This window comes from Oncorhynchus gorbuscha, linkage group LG01, assembly GCF_021184085.1.
Source record: "Oncorhynchus gorbuscha isolate QuinsamMale2020 ecotype Even-year linkage group LG01, OgorEven_v1.0, whole genome shotgun sequence".
Lineage (NCBI taxonomy): Eukaryota > Metazoa > Chordata > Actinopteri > Salmoniformes > Salmonidae > Oncorhynchus > Oncorhynchus gorbuscha.
In genome coordinates this window covers 115290911-115309058 of record NC_060173.1, presented here as the reverse complement: position 1 = coordinate 115309058, position 18148 = coordinate 115290911, and the positions used below count along the sequence as shown (strand labels likewise).

At 43.8% G+C, this 18148-nt stretch overlaps 1 protein-coding gene across 6 annotated transcripts in view; it reads left to right on the top strand.

Annotated features, from left to right (window-relative positions):
* LOC124032221 (myc box-dependent-interacting protein 1) overlaps positions 1–17579 on the top strand; it is a 40014-nt gene extending 22435 nt beyond the window's left edge. For 2 of the 6 annotated variants that reach the window (XM_046344504.1, XM_046344749.1), the window contains 8 exons: positions 7482–7604; positions 9309–9404; positions 10214–10237; positions 12606–13019; positions 13462–13548; positions 13801–13875; positions 14793–14894; positions 15148–17579. In XM_046344504.1, the coding sequence (XP_046200460.1) occupies positions 7482–7604; positions 9309–9404; positions 10214–10237; positions 12606–13019; positions 13462–13548; positions 13801–13875; positions 14793–14894; positions 15148–15249 (1023 nt within the window). In that variant the 3' untranslated portion in view covers positions 15250–17579. The remainder of the gene's footprint in view (positions 1–7481; positions 7605–9308; positions 9405–10213; positions 10238–12605; positions 13020–13461; positions 13549–13800; positions 13876–14792; positions 14895–15147) is intronic. The other 4 variants (XM_046344664.1, XM_046344579.1, XM_046344825.1 and 1 more) reach the window with 4 other exon arrangements.
* Positions 17580–18148: the final 569 nt, after the last annotated feature.

Sequence of the window (18148 nt, the reverse complement as noted above, 5' to 3'; positions counted from 1 at the left end):
ACACACACACACACACACACACACACACACACACACACACACACACACACACACACACACACACACACACACAGGGGCTGGAATGACATAGCCTAATAGTGAAGCATGTCTGTTCTACAAAATATATTCCCAAATAAATATATTCCCAAATAAATGTATTCTCTAATTTTCTCTATTAACTTCTTGCATCGAGCCATGCCCGGATCCGGTAGCGTAATCATAGCCTCAAGCCCATTACCATAACGCAACGTTAACTATTCATGAAAATCGCAAATGAAATGAAATTAATATGCTAGCTCTCAAGCTTAGCCTTTTGTTAACAACACTGTCATCTCAGATTTTCAAAAATATGCTTCTCTACCATAGCAAACTAGCATTTAGCGTTAGCATTTAGCATTAGCATTTAGCGTTAGCATTAGCAGGCCACATTTTCACAAAAACCAGCAAAAACATTCAATAAATCATTTACCTTTGAAGAACTTTGGATGTTTTCAATGAGGAGACTCTCAGTTAGATAGCAAATGTTCAGTTTTTCCTGAAAGATTTTTTGTGCAGGAGAAATCGGTCCGTTTGGTGCGTCACGTTTGGCTACCAAAAAAAAAAGAAATTCAGTTATCGAAACGCCAAACTTTTTTCCAAATTAACTCCATAATATCGACTGAAACATGGCAAACGTTGTTTAGAACCAATCCTCAAGGTGTTTTTCACATATCTCTTCAATGATGTATCGTTCCTGGAAGTATCCTTCTCCTTCTGTATCGCAAGGTAGAATGAATACCACTCGGAATTACGCACCAATTTAGACAAAGGCCACCGGACGGCCCCTTGGCAAGTGTAGTCTCTTATGGCCAATCTTCCAATGATATGCCTACAAATACGCCACAATGCTGCAGACATCTTGGATGAAGAGTCTCCTTCTGTAACGCAAGGTACAATGGTTGCCACTGGGAATTACGCACCAATTTAGACAAAGGACACCGGACGGACCCTTGCCTACAAATACGCCACAATGCTGCAGACATCTTGGATGAACGGCAGAGAGCTTAGGCTCGTTCACAGCCATATAAGGAGACGTCAGTAAAACACAGCGTCAAAAATCCTGTTCATTTCCTGTTTGAAGTTTCATCTTGGTTTCGCCTGGAAGACCAGTTCTGGGGTACTCACAGATAATATCTTTGCAGTTTTGAAAACGTCAGAGTGTTTTCTTTCCAACGCTGGCAATTATATGCATAGTCGAGCATCTTTTCGTGACAAAATATTGTGCTTAAAACGGGTACGTTTTTTTTTATCCAATAATGACATAGCGCCCCCATAGGTTGAAGAGGTTAACAAAAGGCTAAGCTTGAGAGCATATTTATTTCATTTCATTTGCGATTTTTATGAATACTTAACGTTGCGTTATGGTAATGAGCTTGAGGCTGTATTCAAGATCCCGGATCCGGGATGGCTCGACGCAAGAAGTTAACCTCTTATGACGACCCGACGCGCAGGCGTCTCATCTAGCCATCTGGAAATGCAAATGCGCTACGCTAAATGCTAATAGCACTCGTTAAAACTCAAACATTCATTAAAACACACATGCAGGGTACTGAATTAAAGCTACACTCGTTGTGAATCCAGCCAACAAGTCAGATTCTTAAAATGCTTTTCGGCGAAAGCATGAGAAGCTATTATCTGATAGCATGCAACACCCCGAAATACCTGAAGGTGACGTAAACAAAATAATTAGCATAGCTACACAAAAAGCAGAAATAAAATATAAAGCATTCATTACCTTTGACGATCTTCTTTGTTGGCACTCCTAGATGTCCCATAAACATCACTATTGGGTCTTTTTTCCGATTAAATTGGTCTATATATACCCTAAATATCGATCTATGGAAAGTGTGTGATCAAGGAAAAAACAGCTTTTTAAAACACAACGTAATTTTTTTAAATTAAAAAAGTTGACGATAAACTTTCACAAAACACTTCTAAATACTTTTGTAATCCAACTTTAGGTATTAGTAAACGTTAATAATCTATCAGATTTATAATATAATAATATAATATAATAATATATGCCATTTAGCAGACGCTTTTATCCAAAGCGACTTACAGTCATGTGTGCATACATTCTACGTATGGGTGGTCCCGGGGATCGAACCCACTACCCTGGCATTACAAGCGCCATGCTCTACCAACTGAGCTACAGACATCACGGGGCAATGTGTATTCAATAGCTCCACGTAGCTCCACGTCTTGAAATCATGTCCGGAAATTTCTCATCCAAAACATCCTGTCGGAGACCGGAAGAAACGGGCTCTCTCTTACTCGTTTGGCCAAGAAACAAAGCGCAGGCAATTGACAAGACTGGCGACATCGTGTGGATGCTGTAGGACTTGCAATCTCAGCCCCATTTAATTTGATTTCTAATAGACAATACATGCAAGTGGCGCATTGATATCAGTTTTTCTTCCGCTTTTCGATGAAACGAAGGCTCTGTTATAGTCACAGCCGTGATTTAACCAGTTTTAGAAACGTCAGAGTGTTTTCTATCCACACATACTAATCATATGCATATACTATATGTCTGGCATGAGTAGCAGGACGCTGAAATGTTGCGCGATTTTTAACAGAATGTTCGAAAAAGTAGGGGGTAGACTTAACAGGTTAAACTTTACATTTACATTTTACATTTAAGTCATTTAGCAGACGCTCTTATCCAGAGCGACTTACAAATTGGTGCATTCACCTTATGACATCCAGTAGAACAGTCACTTTACAATAGTGCATCTAAATCTTAAAGGGGGGGAGGGGTGAGAAGGATTACTTATCCTATCCTAGGTATTCCTTAAAGAGGTGGGGTTTCAGGTGTCTCCGGAAGGTGGTGATTGACTCCGCTGTCCTGGCGTCGTGAGGGAGTTTGTTCCACCATTGGGGGGCCAGAGCAGCGAACAGTTTTGACTGGGCTGAGCGGGAACTGTACTTCCTCAGTGGTAGGGAGGCGAGCAGGCCAGAGGTGGATGAACGCAGTGCCCTTGTTTGGGTGTAGGGCCTGATCAGAGCCTGGAGGTACTGAGGTGCCGTAACAGGTTAAACTTTGTGCAGTGAACAACAATGATTGTTGCTGACATGCCGATGTTCAGATGAAGAGACTGTAATAGTCTATCTGGTGCTCAGCTCAGACTGTAGTGTGTAGTCTACTGTAATAGTCTATGTGGTGCTCAGCTACTGTAGTGTGTAGTCTACTGTAATAGTCTATGTGGTACTCAGCTCAGACTGTAGTGTGTAGTCTACTGTAATAGTCTATGTGGTGCTCAGCTCAGACTGTAGTGTGTAGTCTACTGTAATAGTCTATGTGGTGCTCAGCTACTGTAGTGTGTAGTCTACTGTAATAGTCTATGTGGTACTCAGCTCAGACTGTAGTGTGTAGTCTACTGTAATAGTCTATGTGGTACTCAGCTCAGACTGTAGTGTGTAGTCTACTATAATAGTCTATGTGGTGCTCAGCTCAGACTGTAGTGTGTAGTCTACTGTAATAGTCTATGTGGTGCTCAGCTCAGACTGTAGTGTGTAGTCTACTGTAATAGTCTATGTGGTACTCAGCTCAGACTGTAGTGTGTAGTCTACTGTAATAGTCTATGTGGTACTCAGCTCAGACTGTAGTGTGTAGTCTACTGTAATAGTCTATGTGGTGCTAAGCTCAGACTGTAGTGTGTAGTCTACTGTAATAGTCTATGTGGTGCTCAGCTCAGACTGTAGTGTGTAGTCTACTGTAATAGTCTATGTGGTACTCAGCTCAGACTGTAGTGTGTAGTCTACTGTAATAGTCTATGTGGTACTCAGCTCAGACTGTAGTGTGTAGTCTACTGTAATAGTCTATGTGGTGCTCAGCTCAGACTGTAGTGTGTAGTCTACTGTAATAGTCTATGTGGTACTCAGCTCAGACTGTAGTGTGTAGTCTACTGTAATAGTCTATGTGGTGCTCAGCTCAGACTGTAGTGTGTAGTCTACTGTAATAGTCTATGTGGTACTCAGCTCAGACTGTAGTGTGTAGTCTACTGTAATAGTCTATGTGGTGCTCAGCTCAGACTGTAGTGTGTAGTCTACTGTAATAGTCTATGTGGTACTCAGCTCAGACTGTAGTGTGTAGTCTACTGTAATAGTCTATGTGGTGCTCAGCTCAGACTGTAGTGTGTAGTCTACTGTAATAGTCTATGTGGTACTCAGCTCAGACTGTAGTGTGTAGTCTACTATAATAGTCTATGTGGTGCTCAGCTCAGACTGTAGTGTGTAGTCTACTGTAATAGTCTATGTGGTACTCAGCTCAGACTGTAGTGTGTAGTCTACTGTAATAGTCTATGTGGTGCTCAGCTCAGACTGTAGTGTGTAGTCTACTGTAATAGTCTATGTGGTACTCAGCTCAGACTGTAGTGTGTAGTCTACTGTAATAGTCTATGTGGTACTCAGCTCAGACTGTAGTGTGTAGTCTACTGTAATAGTCTATGTGGTACTCAGCTCAGACTGTAGTGTGTAGTCTACTGTAATAGTCTATGTGGTACTCAGCTCAGACTGTAGTGTGTAGTCTACTGTAATAGTCTATGTGGTACTCAGCTCAGACTGTAGTGTGTAGTCTACTGTAATAGTCTATGTGGTACTCAGCTCAGACTGTAGTGTGTAGTCTACTGTAATAGTCTATGTGGTGCTCAGCTCAGACTGTAGTGTGTAGTCTACTGTAATAGTCTATGTGGTACTCAGCTCAGACTGTAGTGTGTAGTCTACTGTAATAGTCTATGTGGTGCTCAGCTCAGACTGTAGTGTGTAGTCTACTGTAATAGTCTATGTGGTACTCAGCTCAGACTGTAGTGTGTAGTCTACTGTAATAGTCTATGTGGTGCTCAGCTCAGACTGTAGTGTGTAGTCTACTGTAATAGTCTATGTGGTACTCAGCTCAGACTGTAGTGTGTAGTCTACTGTAATAGTCTATGTGGTGCTCAGCTCAGACTGTAGTGTGTAGTCTACTGTAATAGTCTATGTGGTACTCAGCTCAGACTGTAGTGTGTAGTCTACTGTAATAGTCTATGTGGTGCTCAGCTCAGACTGTAGTGTGTAGTCTACTGTAATAGTCTATGTGGTACTCAGCTCAGACTGTAGTGTGTAGTCTACTGTAATAGTCTATGTGGTACTCAGCTCAGACTGTAGTGTGTAGTCTACTGTAATAGTCTATGTGGTACTCAGCTCAGACTGTAGTGTGTAGTCTACTGTAATAGTCTATGTGGTACTCAGCTCAGACTGTAGTGTGTAGTCTACTGTAATAGTCTATGTGGTACTCAGCTCAGACTGTAGTGTGTAGTCTACTGTAATAGTCTATGTGGTACTCAGCTCAGACTGTAGTGTGTAGTCTACTATAATAGTCTATGTGGTGCTCAGCTACTGTAGTGTGTAGTCTACTGTAATAGTCTATGTGGTACTCAGCTCAGACTGTAGTGTGTAGTCTACTGTAATAGTCTATGTGGTACTCAGCTCAGACTGTAGTGTGTAGTCTACTGTAATAGTCTATGTGGTACTCAGCTACTGTAGTGTGTAGTCTACTGTAATAGTCTATGTGGTACTCAGCTCAGACTGTAGTGTGTAGTCTACTGTAATAGTCTATGTGGTACTCAGCTACTGTAGTGTGTAGTCTACTGTAATAGTCTATGTGGTACTCAGCTCAGACTGTAGTGTGTAGTCTACTGTAATAGTCTATGTGGTACTCAGCTACTGTAGCTGCTGGTGAAGGAATTCAAAGCCTCCTACTTTATCACTCAGGATGGAACCTTCCTTGTAATGGTGTTAAAACTAAACTCTAAAGTAGAATAGTTTAACCTATTTATTTTTTGAGTGAATAATAATGAGTAATTATTTATATTTCCACTCAAATAATAATTATGAATAATAAGAGCAATCAGAATGTTGTGTCCAATTCGGTAGATGAACAAACCCAATGCTTTAGCCTATGTACATGTTATAGCCACAATGCTTCATCAGTTGGGTTACAGGTGATCATGCTGTTTGCTAATAATAGTAAACATCTGATAATATAGACCGCAAATCTGGTGTCCTACACCCCTAATGAAAGAATGAAGTCTTGTAACCTTCTAGGATCTCTGCGGAATAAATACGAACGTGATTTGACTCGTTCAAACAACGTTTAGGGTGAGATTTTCACAGATTCCTTTCTTTGCAAATTGAACGAGTGGAAATACATAACAGATCGTGCATGCTATATGGACCTTTTTAGGATATGAGAATTGATTTTGTCTAACAAAACAACACTTCATGTTATCTCTGGGACCCTTTGGATGATAAATCAGAGCAAGATTTCAGAATGTAAGTACACATTTCACCTTCAGAGGTGAATTTATCAAATCTATTGCAGTGAAAAAAGTGTTTTGTTGTTAGGAGCTCTCCTCAAACAATAGCATGGCATTGTTTCGAGGTAATAGCTTCTGTAAATTGGACAGTGCAGTTATATTAACAAGAATTTAAGCTTTCAGCCGATATAAGACACTTGTACGTACCGACATTTGTTTTTCTCTAAAATCTGCAATCGTGACATTTTGCTCTGCATGATTTACAACTGTCCCATTGATGGAATTAATTATTTTAGGATTTACAGTCAGAGGTGTACAGTTCTTCATCGAAGCAGGATAATCTTTGATTGATTAATTGGGGTTCTGAAATTTTAAGTTGGCAGTAGTAAGTGTGGTGGTCAGACAAGCTCATTTTAATGTTTAAAGAAATAGATCTGCTATTGTTCCTTGTAATACAGTGATTGATTAATTGGGGTTCTGATAGTAATTCCACAGTTTCAGATACAATAGTTAATATATCTGCAAATTCTGCTCTCTACCATATCAATAAATTAGGTTCTGTCTTGACTTTGGAAAGAGGAATAGTTAGAGGAGGCAGGTATCCTAGTGGTTAGAGCTGATAAGGTAAAAATCTGTTGTTCTACCCCTGAACAAGGCCATTAACCCACTGTTCCTAGGCCGTCATTGAAAATAATATTTTTTTTCTTAACTGACTTCCCTAGTTAAATAAAGGTCAAATAAATTAATAAAAAGCTGATCTGAAAATAATGTTTGACACCTTTGATAGAATCAGATTCTTTTTATTGATCATGATGAACTCATTTAGTTCTATCTCAAGTTGATCACAGAAAGTAGGACTTTGTAGTGATGAAACGTTGAAATGCCGTCTTGTGACTCTTTTAGGAGATTCAGAAATTTGAAGTTGGCAGTAGTAAGTGTGGTGGTCAGACAAGCTCATGTTATTGATTAAAGAAATAGTGAGCGTGAACGTTCTACACCTTAATGTGATGTTATATGTTGACAATTATTTGAATTTGAATTCCATTCATTCATAGTTCTTTTGCAAAAGTAAGCCAACAGGAAGGCACACGTTTCAACGTATGCCAGGTGACCCTTGACCTGTCTTTCTCTCCTTACGTTGTGCAGCTGAGACCAGTGATGCCGCCGCGGCCTGAATCCAGCCCCTGTCGGGACATGAAACCAGAAAACATCATTAACCTGTTTGATGCTGCTGCTGCTCCTAACATCAGTGTTACGTCCCCAACACAGGTACAGCCTGTTCCCTGTTCTCTTTTCCTTTATCACGTCATGCCTGACTCCTTACCCTAACCCTTACTCTACCCTAAACCTACCCTAACCCTAACCCTTACTCTACCCTAAACCTACCCTAACCCTTACTCTACCCTAAACCTACCCTAACCCTTACTCTACCCTAAACCTACCCTAACCCCTACTCTACCCTAAACCTACCCTAACCCCTAAACCTACCCTAAACATACCCTAACCCTTAAACCTACCCTAAACCTACCCTAACCCTAACCCTTACTCTACCCCAAACCTACCCTAACCCTTACTCTACCCTAAACCTACCCTAACACTAACCCTTACTCTACCCTAAACCTACCCTAACCCTTACTCTACCCTAAACCTACCCTAACCCTTACTCTACCCTAAACCTACCCTAACCCCTACTCTACCCTAAACCTACCCTAACCCCTAAACCTACCCTAAACCTACCCTAACCCTACCCTAACCCTAACCCTTACTCTACCCTAACCCTACCCTAACCCTTACTCTACCCTAAACCTACCCGAACCCTAACCCTTACTCTACCCTAAACCTACCCTAACCCTTACTCTACCCTAACCCTTACTCTACACTAAACCTACCTTAACCCTTACTCTACACTAAACCTACCCTAACCCTTACTCTACCCTAAACCTACCCTAACCCTTACTCTACCCTAAACCTACCCTAACCCTTACTCTACCCTAAACCTACCCTAACCCCTACTCTACCCTAAACCTACCCTAACCCCTAAACCTACCCTAAACCTACCTTAACCCCTACTCTACCCTAAACTTACCCTAACCCTAACCCTACCCGAACCCCTACTCTACCCTAAACCTTACTCTACCCTAAACCTACCCTAACCCCTACTCTAACCTAAACCTACCCTAACTCTAACCTTACTCTACCCTAAACCTACCCTAACCCTTACTCTACCCTAAACCTACCCTAACCCTTACTCTACCCTAAACCTACCCTAATCCCTACTCTACCCTAAATCTACCCTAACCCTTACTCTACCCTAAACCTACCCTAACCCTTACTCTACCCTAAACCTACCCTAACCCGTACTCTACCATAAACCTACCCTAACCCCTACTCTACCCTAAACCTACCCTAACCCTTACTCTACCCTAAACCTACCCTAACCCCTACTCTACCCTAAACCTACCCTAACCCCTACTCTACCCTAAACCTACCCTAACCCCTACTCTACCCTAAACCTATCCTAACCCCTACTCTACCCTAAACCTACCCCTACTCTACCCTTAACCTACCCTATCCCTTACACTACCCTTACTCTACCCCACCCTTATCAGAACCCAGGCAAGCTGTTACACACCAACAGAGTTGCAGTTGATATTTTGTTGATACTGTAGGTCTTCTGTTGGCGACTCTCCACCAAGGTTGGGGTCAATTTGGAATTGAAGTCAGTCAATTCAAGAAAGTGATATGAATTTAAATTCCCTCAAAAATCAAACACGTTTGACATCAATAAATAGCTTCTCGTTTTCAGATTACTGATAAGTTATTAAAAACATATGAATATTGGAATTTCAGTCGAGTTTCTGAATTTGACTTGAACCCAACTCTGCTGTCCACGTAAAGTGTGACTCTTGCTAATCCCGCCCTTGTTCTCCTGTTAACTGTCTGTATGTATCGAATCCTTCCTTCCCATGTCAGTTTGACAGCACTGCAGGGGCCAACCTGTTGGACATGGACCTGTCCATCCTGGCTGCACCAAGTCATGGTGGCACAGCCGTGTCCTCAGCCTCCCAGGTGGGTTGGCCCGTTCAGGCAGACGGTCAAGCAGGCAATAAGTCAAGTTGGTATCAGCTCCTATACGTGTTTGATACATGCTTAGACCCTGGCTGAGCTCAGTCTGCCTGGCGAGACATTCATTACCACCGTGTATATTTGCGACTCGTTATTCGCATTTTCATAATTTCTGTTTGTTTAGATGTATGACTTTGAAATGCATGAGAGTTTTCTTCTGTTTATTTGTTGTGTTTGAACATCTCTACCGCTTCTCTCTCTCTCTCTCTGTCTCTCTCTCTCTCTCTCTCTCTCTCTCTCTCTCTCTCTCTCTCTCTCTCTCTCTCTCTCTCTCTCTCTCTCTCTCTCTCTCTCTCTCTCTCTCTCTCTCTCTCTCTCTCTCTCTCTCTCTCTCTCTCTCTCTCTCTCTCTCTCTCTCTCTCTCTCTCTCTCTCTCTCTCTCTCTCTCTCTCTCTCTCTCTCTCTCTCTCTCTCTCTCTCTCTCTCTGTGTGTCTCTCTCTGTGTGTCTTTCTCTCTCTCTCTCTCTCTCTCTCTCTCTCTGTGTGTCTTTCTCTCTCTCTGTCTTTCTCTCTCTGTCTCTCTCTCTCTCTCTCTCTCTCTCTCGCTCTCTCTCTCTCTCTCTCTCTCTCTCTGTGTGTCTTTCTCTCTCTCTGTCTTTCTCTCTCTGTCTCTCTCTCTCTCTCTCTCTCTCTCTCTCTCTCTCTCTCTCTCTCTCTCTCTCTCTCTCTCTCTCTCTCTCTCTCTCTCTCTCTGTGTGTCTTTCTCTCTCTCTGTCTTTCTCTCTCTGTCTCTCTCTGTTTTCCTGCTGAAGGCGGTATCATGGGACACATGGGAGGTAAGCACAGTCATCATACTTTATATTGGCCATAGATTCCCTCCAACAGGGACTGTCTAGCTGATCCAACAGGGACTGTCTAGCTAATCCAATAGGGACTGTCTAGCTGATCCAACAGGGACTGTCTAGCTGATCCAACAGGGACTGTCTAGCTGATCCAACAGTCATGGGACTGTCTAGCTAATCCAATAGGGACTGTCTAGCTAATCCAATAGGGACTGTCTAGCTAATCCAATAGGGACTGTCTAGCTAATCCAACAGGGACTGTCTAGCTGATCCAACAGGGACTGTCTAGCTGATCCAACAGGGACTGTCTAGCTGATCCAACAGGGACTGTCTAGCTGATCCAACAGGGACTGTCTAGCTGATCCAATAGGGACTGTCTAGCTAATCCAATAGGGACTGTCTAGCTGATCCAACAGGGACTGTCTAGCTAATCCAACAGGGACTGTCTAGCTGATCCAACAGGGACTGTCTAGCTGATCCAACAGGGACTGTCTAGCTGATCCAACAGTCATGGGACTGTCTAGCTAATCCAATAGGGACTGTCTAGCTAATCCAATAGGGACTGTCTAGCTGATCCAACAGGGACTGTCTAGCTGATCCAACAGGGACTGTCTAGCTGATCCAACAGGGACTGTCTAGCTGATCCAACAGTCATGAGACTGTCTAGCTGATCCAACAGTCATGAGACTGTCTAGCTAATCCAACAGGGACTGTCTAGCTGATCCAACAGTCATGAGACTGTCTAGCTGATCCAACAGGGACTGTCTAGCTGATCCAACAGGGACTGTCTAGCTGATCCAACAGTCATGAGACTGTCTAGCTGATCCAACAGTCATGAGACTGTCTAGCTGATCCAACAGGGACTGTCTATCTGATCCAACAGGGACTGTCTAGCTGATCCAACAGGGACTGTCTAGATAATCCAACAGGGACTGTCTAGCTGATCCAACAGGGACTGTCTAGCTCATCCAATAGGGACTGTCTAGCTGATCCAACAGTCACGAGACTGTCTAGCTGATCCAACAGGGACTGTCTAGCTAATCCAACAGGGACTGTCTAGCTAATCCAACAGGGACTGTCTAGCTAATCCAACAGGGACTGTCTAGCTGATCCAACAGGGACTGCATAGTTGATCCAACAGCCATGGGACTGTTTAGCTGATCCAACAGCCATGAGACTGCCTAGCTGATCCAACAGGGACTGTCTAGCTGATCCAGCAGGGACTGTCTAGCTGATACAACAGGGACTGTCTAGCTGATACAACAGGGACTGCATAATTGATCCAACAGTCATGGGACAGTCTTGCTCATCCAACAGCCATGGGACTGTCTAGCTGATCCAACAGGGAAGGTCTAGCTAATTCAACAGCCATGGGACTGTCTAGCTCGTCCAACAGGGACTGTCTAGCTAATCCAACAGGGACTATCTAGCTGATCCAACAGCCATGGGACTGTCTAGCTAATCCAACAGGGACTGTCTAGCTAATCCAACAGGGACTGTTTAGCTAATCCAACAGGGACTATCTAGCTGATCCAACAGCCATGGGACTGTCTAGCTGATCCAACAGGGACTGTCTAGCTCATCCAACAGGGACTGTCTAGCTGATCCATTAGGGACTGTCTAGCTCATCCATCAGGGACTGACTAGCTAATCCAACAGCCATGGGAATGTCTAGCTGAATTCAGGGACTGCTTGATACTAACAGAATAACAAAATAGTTATTTCAGGGTTTTCCGGTTTGCTTTCGTGCCCTAACCAAACTGTTATCTCCACATCTCTGTGTTTTTGTTGGGGGAAATAGTAAAGCAGAACATAAAGGGAATTGTACCTCTGACCTTCCACGATGTTACCTGGTAGCCTGAGTACCAGTCTGCGCAATCATGCCAACTCCATAACAACAACCTTCTTTGATTTGGAAAATCTAACGATCGAAAACCTAATTGGTCTTTTCACTTTTTCGCCACATCCCCCACGTTTCAATCATCAACCTTTTTATTTATCAATTCATTCATTCATTTAATTAATTTGAATTAATTTCCTACATTTCTATTATCCCCGATAAATGGCCCATTGCCATGGAAACCTTGCCTGACCCGGTTCTTGGTCATTATGGCTTCCTATGGCCTCTTATACCCCATTTCACTGCCCCCACCCCATACCTTCGCCCCTTAACCCTCGCCCCTGCCCCCTGCCCCCTACCCCTCACCCCTTCCCTCTGCCCCTACCCCCTTGCCCATGCCCATTGCCATGGAAACTCTGGCTCTAAACCTGGTCTCTATGGCTTCGAATGGGTTCCTCATACCAATGGACATGCCCCATTCTGCCCATTTAATTGCCCCACCCCAACCCCTCGCCCACCTAGCCTGAGGAAACTGCTGCTCCGCCAGAGGAGCCCCAGGGCTGGGATGATGACGGTACCCTGCCGGTGCGTGCTGCCGGCTGGGATGATGACGGTACCCTGCCGGTGCGTGCTGCTGGCTGTGGGGATGACGGTACCCTGCCGGTGAGTGCTGCTGGCTGTGGGGATGACGGTACCCTGCCGGTGAGTGCTGCTGGCTGTGGGGATGACGGTACAGCTGCCACCACAGCAGGCTGGGATGACGATGGCTCTCTACCTGTGAGGGTGGATGACTCCTGGGGGGACGATGGCTCTCTACCTGTGAGGGTGGATGACTCCTGGGGGGACGATGGTGTTGCTGATGCCACTGCTTCCGCTGCCGTGGCTGAGTCTGAGGCTGCTGGTTGGGATGATGATGATGAGGAGGGGGTGCCCCAGGTACGATGGAAAGAGTAGGATGCATCTGGAGCTGGGTGGATGCATCGGCTACAACACTGGTCTGGTGGTCTAGCAGGACAGGATGGAGGATACTGTAGTTGTAGACACATGATGGTGGAGCTCTCTGGTTCTCTCTGGTTCTCTCTGGTTCTCTCTGGTTCTCTCTGGTTCTTCCAAGTAGTAGTAGTAGGCAGTGCCAGGTGTCCTTTGAAAAATAGGTATTCTGACCACAATGGGACTTCCTGAATAAATAAAGAGATGAAATATAGAAAGAGGGTCTTGTTCCTCCGGATCCCTTCAAAATGAAATGTACCGTAGTCTTTCAGTCTGGAAAACACTGCCTGGCTGTAACAGGGGATACTTTATAGATTGGGGGTGCAGTTCTAGTGACATCATGATGTGCTGTTTGTGTAACAGTTCTTCTTCTCTCGGTCTCTAACAGGCTGACACACTTACGACTCCTGCAGCCCCTACACCTGCAGCCCCTACAGCTGCAGCCCCTACACCTGCAGCCGCAGCACCAGAAGAGGTAAGTGGCACCTTGGTTGGTTGCTTGGTTGGTTGGTTGATTGGTTGATTGGTTGGTTGGTTGATTGGTTGGTTGGTTGATTGGTTGATTGGTTGGTTGATTGGTTGATTGGTTGGTTGATTGGTTGATTGGTTGGTTGATTGGTTGATTGGTTGGTTGATTGGTTGATTGGTTGGTTGATTGGTTGATTGGTTGGTTGGTTGGTTGGTTGGTTGGTTGGTTGACTTATTTTTGTGACTTCTTTTATCACAGACCCCTGTTGTGGCAGCAGCAGCAACCAACGGGGATTCAGAGACGGTAGAAATGCCTCCAGGATTCCTCTTCAAAGTGAGTGGGGATGATGATTGATATGTGAATAATTGATGATCGATATGTGAATAAATTCTATGTTATGTAATATGTATCTAAAAATCAAATCAAATCAAATCAAATTTTATTTGTCACATACACATGGTTAGCAGATGTTAATGCGAGTGTAGCGAAATGCTTGTGCTTCTAGTTCCGACAATGCAGTGATAACCAACAAGTAATCTAACTAACAATTCCAAAACTACTGTCTTATACACAGTGTAAGGGGATAAGGAACATGTACATAAGGATATATGAATGAGTGATGGTACAGAGCAGCATACAGTAGATGGTATCGAGTACAGTATATACATATGAGATGAGTGTGTAGACAAAGTAAACAAAGTGGCATAGTTAAAGTGGCTAGTGATACATGTGTTACATAAGGATGCAGTCGATGTTGTAGAGTACAGTATATACATATGCATATGAGATGAATAATGTAGGGTAAGTAACATTATATAAGGTAGCATTGTTTAAAGTGGCTAGTGATATATTTACATCATTTCCCATCAATTTCCATTATTAAAATGGCTGGAGTTGGGTCAGTGTCAATGACAGTGTGTTGGCAGCAGCCACTCAATGTTAGTGGTGGCTATTTAACAGTCTGATGGCCTTGAGATAGAAGCTGTTTTTCAGTCTCTCGGTCCCAGCTTTGATGCACCTGTACTGACCTCGCCTTCTGGATGATAGCGGGGTGAACAGGCAGTGGTTCGGGTGGTTGATGTCCTTGATGATCTTTATGGCCTTCCTGTAACAACGGGTGGTGTAGGTGTCCTGGAGGGCAGGTAGTTTGCCCCCGGTGATGCGTTGTGCAGTCCTCACTACCCACTACCCTCTGGAGAGCCTTTCCAAGTAGGAAATCATTTGAATACTATTTTCTTCATCGTGTTCAGGTGACCACCATGCATGACTATGCTGCTAATGACTCGGATGAGCTGGAGATGAAGGCTGGAGACATAGTGCTGGTTGTGGCCTTCGACAACCCAGAAGAACAGGTCAGTGTTCTTAGTCATAGCCTGATGGTACATTCTGTTTGTGCTTTATCAAATGCCTTTGTTTGTAAATGATTCTTCCAACAATAGAAGAATGAACTACATTTAATAGCCTGTTTTTTTTGCCAGAACCGTTTCTGTACTGTGAGGCAGCTTTGATGTACAAACAACGTGTCTATCTATTTCATGTCCTCAGCTACATTACAAAACGGTGTGCTTTGGGTTCCTCTTAATCCACATGATGTGTTTGTTTCAGGACGAGGGCTGGCTGATGGGGATGAAGCAGGAAGACTGGATCCAGAATAAACAGAGCTCGCTCAAAGGGGTGTTCCCCGAGAACTTCACCTCCAGGCTGTGAGAGAGGAGACGCCATATTTATTCTCCTCTGACTTCTCTCTCGTCCACAAGATCCTTTATTATCTCCTCTCCTCTCCTCACCCCTGCCCTCCCCTCCCCTCCCCTCCCCTCCTCTCCTCTCCTCTCCTCTCCTCTCCTCTCCTCTCCTCTCCTCTCCTCTTCTCTTCTCTTCTCTTCTCCTCTCTCTCCACCAGATTCTTATTTTCTCTGTCTCTCTCTGACCCAATTCCCTGTGCCATCCTCCCTTCCCTTTCCTAACCTCTGGGTTTGTGCCAGCGTGATACTGTAGGTATCGGCATGAGAAACAGCACTGCATCGTCAGCTGTCTCTTCTGTATCCATGTCTAGCATGGTGTACAAGCTGGTTAGAAGTATTTTTTATTTTTTTTGGGGGGGGGGGTTCCTGAGGCTATAGGGTCAGATTGTGGCATATCAGTTGACTTGTTCACTTGTTTTAAATCGCCATAAAACAGAAATATGTTTCAGTATACGTACATACTATCAAGAGGTGTTTTACAAAGGAGTTTATCTAGTGTTCTTTATCATCTTTTTCCAACACAATCACTCAGAAAAGACATTGAAGATGACCCTTAGGGCTTTACAGAGGGCGTAACCTCTCAGAGAAACTCCTCTAGTGGCTGAGGCATCACACCATAATACCAGCCATAAGAGACCTTAGACCTTTTTGATATGACTCGTTGGCTTTCTCCTCAACCCTTTCACCTACTAAAGTATGTTTGTGTCAAGGTTACCAGGTGTTGTGATGATTCCAGGTTGCCAGGTGTTTTGATGATTCCGGGTTGCCAGGTGTTGTGATGATTCCGGCTTGCCAGGTCTTGAGATGATTCCGGGTAACCAAGGTGTTGTGATGATTCCGGGTTACCAGGTGTTGTGATGATACCGGGTTGCCAGGTGTTGTGATGATTACGGGTTGCCAGGTGTTGTGATGACTCTGGGTAACCAAGGTGTTGTGATGATTCCAGGTTGCCAGGTGTTGTGATGATTACGGGTTGCCAGGTGTTGTGATGATTCCGGTAACCAAGGTGTTGTGATGATTCCGGGTAACCAAGGTGTTGTGATGATTCCGGGTTGCCAGGTGTGGTGATGATTCCGACTTGCCAGGTCTTGAGATGATTCCGGGTAACCAAGGTGTTGTGATGATTCCGGGTTACCAGGTGTTGTGATGATACCGGGTTGCCAGGTGTTGTGATGATTACGGGTTGCCAGGTGTTGTGATGATTCCGGGTAACCAAGGTGTTGTGATGATTCCGGGTAACCAAGGTGTTGTGATGATTCCAGGTTGCCAGGTGTTGTGATGATTCCGGGGTTGCCAGGTGTTGTAATGATTCTTTCCTGAAGAGACTAAATAACCCTCGCCCTGTTCTATACTGTGTGTAATTGTCACCTGAATTTAACTCTACATTCCTGCATCATTTAACCCTTAAAATATTAAGGAAGCAGACTATCTGTGTAAGGACACTAAATATGGTTGTGTTTTGGTTCCTGAAGGTGTAACAATATAGATCTAAGTCCATGTGCACTGATAGGGATATGCAGTTTATTTTGAGAAATGTGTGTTATGTTTTTTTTTTCTCTTGATGTTAAGTAACTCTGACCCCTTTCTGTGGTTGGTGAGGCTGGTAGTTTTATGGTCCAGATTATTCGTCCTTCAGAATAAAAAACGATTCATTTTTTTTGTATGATCATGGAAGATAGGAAAACTGTCAACTCGGAGATGTTAATAATATCATAGAGATATTGTTGTCTTCTCCGTATACCATGTGCCCCAGTGCAGTGTGACTTCTGTCATCTAGGTTGCTGTATGTGGGAGTGTTTGTGTATGTACGTGAGTGCGTGCGTGCGTGAATCCGCGAATGTGTGTGTGTGTCCTTTTCATACAGAGAACTTTCGTCCCTCCTTTCGGCTGTACCTCTCAATTTATTTATGCGCTATTGTCATTGCTTTCACTTCCTCCCGTGTGGTGATTGGATAAGACAATTTTACAGGAGCCATTCTGATTTGATTAAGGACTCAGGAGAGACCAATTCTACTCAGTCATATTTAAAGACTTTCTGTTTTGTTTGTTGCTGCTGGTGTTATTATCATCGTGTATTTATCGTGTATATTTCGTGTATTTTAACGAGCCGTGACAAACATATTAATCATATCTGTGTATGTGAGTAAATGTGTCAAGGAGCATGCCAAATGAATTCCATGTGTCGTGTATTATAGGAGCGATCCTCTTTCTAGGAACTCGTTTAAAGGGCAAGACCTTGTTCCTTCTGATTACTATTGGAGACCGATAGTAATAAACAGATATTTAGAAGCTCAACTTGTCTCTTTATTCTTTAATACTGTGTTTCCGGGTTAATTACATTCTTTCTTGTTCCCTCTCCTTCGTTTTCCCCTACCGTCCTCAACGTTCGCTTTCAATACGTGTGTTTTTATGGTGTTTTGTGACAGACTAGCTGGTCAGCGTGACAATTTGGCTCAAGATTTTAATATTTTTAAATGTTGTATTTAACTAGGCAAGTCAGTTAAAGAACAATTCTTATTTACACTGACGGCTTACCAGGGAACATTTGGGTTAAGTGCCTTGTTCAGGGGCAGAACAACAGATGTTTACCTTGTCAGCTCGAGGATTTGATTCAGCAACCTTTTGGTTACCAGTCCAACACTCTAACCACTAGGCTACCTGCCGCCTCTACACTCTAACCACTAGGCTACCTGCCACCTCTACACTCTAACAACTAGGCTACCTGCCACCTCTACACTCTAACCACTAGGCTACCTGCCGCCTCTACACTCTAACCACTAGGCTACCTGCCACCTCTACACTCTAACCACTAGGCTACCTGCCACCTCTACACTCTAACCACTAGGCTACCTGCCACCTCTACA